This window comes from Podarcis tiliguerta, assembly GCF_965153285.1.
Source record: "Podarcis tiliguerta genome assembly, chromosome: 4".
In the NCBI taxonomy this organism is placed as follows: Eukaryota; Metazoa; Chordata; class Lepidosauria; order Squamata; family Lacertidae; genus Podarcis; species Podarcis tiliguerta.
The window spans coordinates 94,831,275-94,838,903 of record NC_139537.1 but is presented as its reverse complement, the minus strand read 5'-3'; the positions used below and the strand labels follow the sequence as shown (position 1 = coordinate 94,838,903).

The 7,629-nt window shown below is 41.2% G+C and overlaps 1 protein-coding gene across 1 annotated transcript in view; it reads left to right on the top strand.

The window, feature by feature from the left end:
- Positions 1-158: 158 nt before the first annotated feature.
- PIBF1 (progesterone immunomodulatory binding factor 1) overlaps positions 159-7,629 on the top strand; it is an 84,543-nt gene continuing 77,072 nt past the window's right edge. Inside the window, exons 1-5 of the mRNA XM_083435821.1 lie at positions 159-454; positions 1,345-1,640; positions 1,914-2,014; positions 2,630-2,828; positions 4,139-4,258. Coding sequence (XP_083291947.1) covers positions 1,389-1,640; positions 1,914-2,014; positions 2,630-2,828; positions 4,139-4,258 — 672 coding nt within the window. The 5' untranslated portion in view covers positions 159-454; positions 1,345-1,388. The remainder of the gene's footprint in view (positions 455-1,344; positions 1,641-1,913; positions 2,015-2,629; positions 2,829-4,138; positions 4,259-7,629) is intronic.

Below are 7,629 nucleotides of genomic sequence, written 5' to 3'. Positions count from 1 at the left end.
GGTTTTTAAAAATAAAATAAAATAAAAATTGAATGGGTTGGTTCTGTGATATCAGGCGCATGAAAATATAAGCGACACCCCTTCTATGGCGGCCTTCAGCTCCGCCCACACGGGCCCGTCTCTTTACTTTTCTATCTCTACGTTTCAACCGCCACTCCCGTCATGCCGTGCGAAACGGCGGGAGAAAGGAGCGTCTGGGGCCGAGGAGCGTCGCTCCCGTTACCATGGCAGCAGGGCCGCCATGAGGGCCCCGCCAGAGGAGCGCATGCGCGGTCCGTCGGCTGACGGGGTGTGTGTGTTGTGGAGGAGCCGCGCGGGCGAAGTTCTCCCCCTTCTCCCCCTTCTTCTCTTTCTCCTTAGGGCGCTGTATCTCTTTGCTGCGTAGCTGAGTCAAGGGCATGTGGAGGCTGCCTGGCTGTTGTCAGAGCTCTTTGGGGACCCACAACCCTGCAAGGTAGGCCAGTGCCGTTAGGAGTATTTCCTAGTTTCTGGGTGGGGGGGGAGGGGGCATAGGGCCTTGAAACCAGCCATTTGCCAAAACCCCTCTGGCAGAAAGAGAAGGCGGCTAGGAATGTGCTCCTTTCTGAACCTGTGAGTCCCCAGATGTTGTTGGACTACAACTCCCATCACCCCTAGCTTTCAGGGCCAGAGATCTGGGATGATGGGAGTTGTAGTCCAACAACATCTGGGGACAGACAGCTTGAGAACCGCTGCAAGCAACTGCCTACTAAGACAACTGTTGAGGAACGTGGGTAAAAATAAAAATGGGAAGAACCTGCATTTATTTAATTTGTATATCTCCCTTCATCTGAAGATGTCAGGGCGGTTCAGGATCAGAGCGCCTGTTTGTTAACCAGAAGGTTGGTGGTTCGAGTTGTGGGAACGATTCCTGCATTGCGGGGGGTTGGGCTAGATGACCTTGGGGGAATCTCTTCCAACTCTATGATTCTGTTATTCTTACTGGGTGCTCTGAATGTGTCGACTTCTTTTGAATGCCCCAGCCTGTTTTATATTGCGTATCCGCAACACTCTTCCTATGGTCTTTCAATTGTTGTTGTTGGCAAACTGGTGAATATTTGAGTTGGGCATCATGGATAGCTGTATGGTAGTGTGTCACGCAACATACTGGTGTTGATAAAAACATGAGAACTGTTGGCTTAATGTTTTATTTCTGACGAGATAGGTTTAGGAATAATAGCTGATATGTGCCAGCATGGGGTTCTTGGCCTTGTATAGAATTTATTCACTTGACATGTTTCAGATGTAGCACGGGATAGGATGAATTCTTCTGTAAAAATCCTTCTACTTACCACCATTCCCTTCTTCTTCTTTTTCTTCCCCAAGTTACTTGAACTGCAATTAGAAAGTCTTTGGGCACTGTCGGGAGAATGTCACGGAAAAGCTCCAGAGAATCCAAAAAAGTTAATGTTTCCAGCTCCTTGGAATTGGAAGATATAAGCTTGGAGACTACAGTACCCACTGATGATATTTCTTCCTCTGAAGATCGGGAAGGTCCCGTCAAAATTACTAGACAGCTGATTGAGAGGAAGGAGCTGCTTCATAATGTGCAGTTGCTGAAAATAGAACTTTCCCAGAAGAACTTGATGTTAGACAACTTGAAGGTGGAATACCTGACTAAAGTATGATCTAATTCTTACATGTTTTAGGGTTGCAAAAAGCAAAGTTATTATTGGGAGATATAGTAATGTGTTCTTGGTTTCCTTTTAAAATAGGCAGAGTTTTGGGACATACTGTACTAAAAAACTGAGGGTGGGTTTTTTGGGGGGGAAGGTGGGGTAGATAAATATTCTTCATAATATGTATTGTTGGAAAGATACTACCCTCATTTTTATATAATTCTGGGCATCAATTAAATTCTTGTTTCTTTTCTGCTGCCTGATTATCTGTTTTAGATTGAAGAACTGGAAGAAAAACTTAATGATGCTCTCCATGAGAAACAGCTGCTATCTTTACGACTAGATAACCAGTTGGCCTTACAGCAAGAAGATGCTCGGTATGAGAAAGAAGAATTCGGAATCAGTGTATTCTAAATACAGAAGTGGGACCTAAATCATAATTGATGGTTAAATATTTTTGCAAATTTTGTGTTACGCTATGCATTTGTGTTTCAGATCTTTGAGCACAGACATAATGCCAAACCATGGTTGATTTTTGTAAATAAATGGCTAGTTCTTCAGATCTGTGTGCTCCCTTCTCCTCCTACATGCAGAGATTTTCTCCTCCACATTCCTCAGTTTGAAGAAGATCAGAATTTTGTTCAACTCAAAATGAGGCTTGGAAGCAATGGTGAAACTCTTAATTTCCAATCCTAGTTTGCAGAGTGAACACAATCCACAGTTCACTGTTTTGAGCAAACTATGGTTTGCTTTAAACCTGGATAAGATGGAGGAAATTGCTGTCTGTTTGGAGACAACGCAGCTTCTGAGCCAATTTTCATGCATGTAACCCTAAACTATGGTTTGGCATTTCTGAACGATCCCTTTATGCAAATTCTTGCATAGATTCACTGTACGGTCTCTGAAAAACTGAATTCAAAGGAAATGAAACATGTTTCTAGGATAAATTTATTTGGGTAAATCACAAATAATTTGTTGATGTGTTTTCTTAGAAAACATCAAGAACTAATGAAACAGGAAATGGAAACCATCTTGCTGCGCCAGAAGCAGCTAGAAAAGAATAACCATCAGTTGAGAGAGCGGTCCGGAGATATTCGCCGCAGCTTGCGTGACCTTGAATTGACTGATGAGTGCTACACCAAACTCAAATCGCTTTCAGAAGATGAACTTTCAATTCCTGAATATGTGTCTGTAAGTACTTGTGCCCCATCAGAAGTATAAATCTATCACTGCAAGAGATAATGGAGATGGAGATAACTGTTAGGACAAGAAAATAAATGATGCAAACTTCTATGCATATTGTAGGTGGGAGGAATGAACTTCAAGGATCACCGTATAAATGTCAGCAGGTTGTGGAAAAATGTGATGATGGATGGAATGTGAAGTTGAATGTTTCCATTTTTAAAAAACACCTAGGGCAGAATCCGGTGTTGTGCAAATGTACTTCTGCTCCTGCAAAACAACTTCACTTTCCTCTTGTCCTCTTACACGCCCCCCCCCCCCGGAACGCTCCCAAGAGGAAGGTGAGGTCCTCTTGGCGTGAGTGAAAGTTCATGGGCAGCATTGGATACAACCTGTAATTTCTTAGCATCTGCTCTTCTAGCATTGACATGGTTTTCACTACCTAATAATGGCTTTCACTGGTATTCGTAATATGCCAGTCTACAACCTTTTTCAGCTTTTTCAGCTTGAGGGCAGCCTTCCAGAAGAGACTTGTTTGTGGTGGGCACTGCCAGAGGCAAAAGTATGGTAGGCTAGCTTTACACACACACACTATTTAGGCATCAAGAGCCATTTTCAGAGTTCAGAGATGCTCTCAGCCAGGAAAAAAGCATTTGGGGTGTGATCTGGGGCCACTGAAAGGTGTGATCTGTGGAGAGGGAGTGTAATTGATCTGCGTTGTTGATCTTGTGTCCCTTCTTTTTAGTAAGCACAGCAGTAAATAGACACAGCATATATTTTCACACCAAGATCTCATGAAACATGGAAGCTGAAATATTGCCTCTGAACTTTGGGCCACCTAATTAATTATCGCCTCATGATAGACACCTATTATCAGTAGGTAGATGTAAGAAGCGCCTGAAATTCATTCTAACTTTTGTCATTTTGTCTCTAGATAATCCTATAGATGTTTGATAAAATATTGTAATGGAATTCTAAGGGCATATGTTTTAAGTTAATCTAGGAGTGCCTGGTTTAAGAAAATGTTTTTAGGATCTCAATTCTGAGGCCTTGATAAGAATAGAATAGAAATGCTTTATTGTGCATTTTATACTTAATAAAAGCATTTAGAAGTTTGAAGGTAAATTTACCAGCATTAATTGTGTGGTTGTATAGTGCTTAGTGTATTTTAAATGTGTACTTTATTTTATTCATGCAGATTAAAAAAATGGTTTGCCAAAAAGCTCACAGTTGAAATTAAGGAAGAAGGAAGTGGGTATAAAATATTAATTCTTTTACACTGTAGAGTAATAATTATGTTTATGCTTCATGCATTTCAGATTATATTTTACGAAGCAGTACATCCTTTAAAAAAGGGGCTAAATGAACTACAGGTAAAGAAGGATGCAGCATCTGAAGAACTGAATGATTACAAATCTCAGTTGAAACACTTGATGGAGGTTTGTATGCCATTTGTTTAAAAAAATGAAAAACAAACCTATTTTGTTCTGAAGCAGAAATAGCAATATGTTCAGTGGGATTTACTGCCAGCTAAGATTGCAGTCTTAACCCTGCTTACCTGGGAGTTAGCCCCATTGAATTCAGTAGGATTTACTTGTGAGTGAACGTGGCTAGGATTGTACTTTTTGTGTGCATAAGACTGGAGGCTTAATCTCCTGGGCTTGTCTTGCAGTATAAACCTGGCTCTGTTAGTCTGTTTTTCCCAGTGGGTGTTACAGGTTTAAAATGCCTGATGCAGCTCTTTTCAGGGAGAGTTTCCCAGGTACTAGAGCAAAGGTGAGTGTTTAGTAGAATGGCTACTCTCTCTTTCATGAATCTAATGATATCTTTATAATGCAGTAAGGCATCTTCCTGGAAAACATTTAGTAAAAAAGAAATATTGACCAAGCAATAAGATTCCATTTGGGCCAGTTGTTCAAAATGCAGGATGTGAACTTTAAAGTTATACAGAGTTCTTCTTCAAGTTAGATGCTCATGGAAAATTAAAAATAGTTATTTCTTTACCAGTACATGGTAGTATGCTGTGTTTAGTTTCAAGATGGAGAAAATGAGTTGTTTGTTAAAGCAAGCTCAACGGTCAAGTTTCAGGTCACACACTTTGCACTAAGATGGGATCATAAATGGTTTCATGTGGATTACAACAGGCTGAAACTCCCTAGATTTCAACATTGTCTCAACAACTGTTTCTAAGTGTTGGGTGACAATGGCTGTACTTTATTCTACTTCAAGTGTAATAAGCACTTTCGTGAGCCAATGTATACATTTTACAAACACACACAATGACAAATGACAACATGAAATTCCAAAGCAACTCATAACTTGCTGCAGACTTCTGATCTGTGTCTAAGAGAAATCTTCCATAAATAAAAAGTCTTGAGAGACAGATGCAGAAATTATTAAATGCGAACATTTCCTATTTCTTACCACTTGGTGTCAGTATCAACTCAGCAGTAAACAATCCCTGGAGATTAAAGAAATTGATACCTGAGAATGCTAATCAGAGAAAGTAGAGGGTAGTGAGCGTTTGAGTGTTTGGGTTTCTCTGGCAAGAGAATACAAATGAAATCAATCAACTTTCACAGTGATGAGAATTAGGACCAATTCCCAAAGTAGTCTTTGCTCTAGCCAAGCACGCCCTCCTAAAATATATTTTCTTAGATTATGTATCTGTTAAAAGAATGCACTAAACCAGGTCGATCTCTTCAGTGTTTCTTCTTCTTTGGGGCTCATCCATAACCTGAAAGAAGAAACCTGAATATTGAAAATAAGACAGTTTTAAGTCTGGCTCTCTGGTAACTAGGAAAAAAGATTCTAGAGGAGAAAGTTTATTTTATCCTGTATTTTAATAGGAAGATAGGTATAGCTGATCCCCAGAAGAAAAGTGATACCCAAAACACATTGGGGCTATTATGCTTCATTCTTTATTTTCTTGGGGTTATTAAACCTCTAAGCAAGGCCTTAGAGCATCTTCCTATGAAGAAAGGCTGAGTTGGGAACACAGTAGGTTTGTAAAAGTGTAAATGGCCCAAGAGAAGAGGAGGGATTTCTCTCTCTAATTCTCACCTAAGTTGCATTGCAGGGGGTTCAGTTCCGATAAATGTATTACTTGTACATACAGACACACACTTAGCACTACTTCAGAATAGACTCTCTTGTCTATTATCTCATTATCCTTAAAGGAACTCCTGTGAAACTATCAGAAAAACTGTAAGGGTCTTTCAAGTATTGCAAGCCTGTCACATTTGTTCAAACTTGTTGTGACTAGCCAGTTTTGCAGCACTTAGATTTGGAGAACCTTGCCTTATAAGGGAAATGAAAAAGAAGTATAAAACAACTAGTTTTTCAGGGCTTAATAAATCCACCTGCTTTAGTAGTGATTCATCTACCTCGACAGGTGGAAAATTGTATACTTAGCTATAAGCGTAAATAGCGTGTTGTGACACCAGTGGATTTTTTTTTTTAATGCTGGTTACAGACTTTTTAAGTTCAATACTGTCACATGCACTTGCCCCAGATCACTAAAATTTTGTCCTCTGCATTTGGCCTGTGAGACCATTTCAGCCAAGCCACACCCACCTGCCCTACAGCTGACATCGTATATGACATCAGGTTCAGGGCTAGTAAAGACTTGTCTCAGGTAAAAGAGGTGTGTGCCTGAAAAATGCTCCACAAGGGGCTCCAAAAGACCTGGCGGTCAACCGATAGTCGGTCTTGCAGAATGCTCTGAAAGGCGCTTTTGAGACTGTGCTCCACATGGTTGGATTTCAAACTGCCCCACGGGGAGTGGGAAGAGATAAAAGATTTAGCTATTAGCTACTACGGGTGGACGCGGGTGGCGCTGTGCATTAAAGCCTCAGCACCTAGGACTTGTTGATCGAAAGGTCGGCGGTTTGAATCCCCGCGGCGGGGTGCGCTCCCGTCGTTCGGTCCCAGCGCCTGCCAACCTAGCAGTTCGAAAGCACCCTCGGGTGCAAGTAGGTAAATAGGGACCGCTTACCAGCGGGAAGGTAAACGGCGTTCCGTGTGCTGCGCTGGCTCGCCAGATGCAGCTTGTCACGCTGGCCATGTGACCCAGAAGTGTCTTCGGACAGCGCTGGCTCCTGGCCTTTAGAGTGAGATGAGCGCACAACCCTAGAGTCTGGCAAGACTGGCCTGTACAGGCAGGGGTACCTTTACCTTTACCTTACTACTGGTCCAATTCAATTCCCCTTCACTACCCAGAACAAGGTAAAAGAATGCATAGGGTAGCTGAACTGATGGTGATGACGGGGTGCAAGGAAAATAATACATCTAAATCTAGAGCACTCCGTGGGTTTTGTACAGAGTCAACTTTTTGATATAGCCCGAGAAATTATTTTAAACCACCTTGCTGGTAGCATGGGGAGTTGTTGGCATTGTGAAGATGATAGAGATATGTCTCTAAAAATTCAAGAAAAAGCACAATACTTTAAACAACTTTCGACGTTGCTAAACCATATTCATAAGATCTGATCAATTTTAAAATGGCAAGGATGATACAAAGACAACATAAAGAAATTGATGGGAGCTTCTTTAACAAACCCCTGTAGCAAGTGTACAGGATTATTGTACATCCTTCCAAAGAAAGTGTTTACTGTGCAGTGAAAAACTTAAATGGTAGCGGTTTGCCGAAATAACATACAACTGGATTTAGTGAAAGAATGGGAAACTAATACTGATCTCTATAATGGAATGTGCCAGGCAAAAACTTGCCATTTTACTGAGGCATTTGGCCTTTAGGTTGAAATATTTTAAAGTATTTGTGGTCTCTTTTGGTAAGGCAGGATCTGCT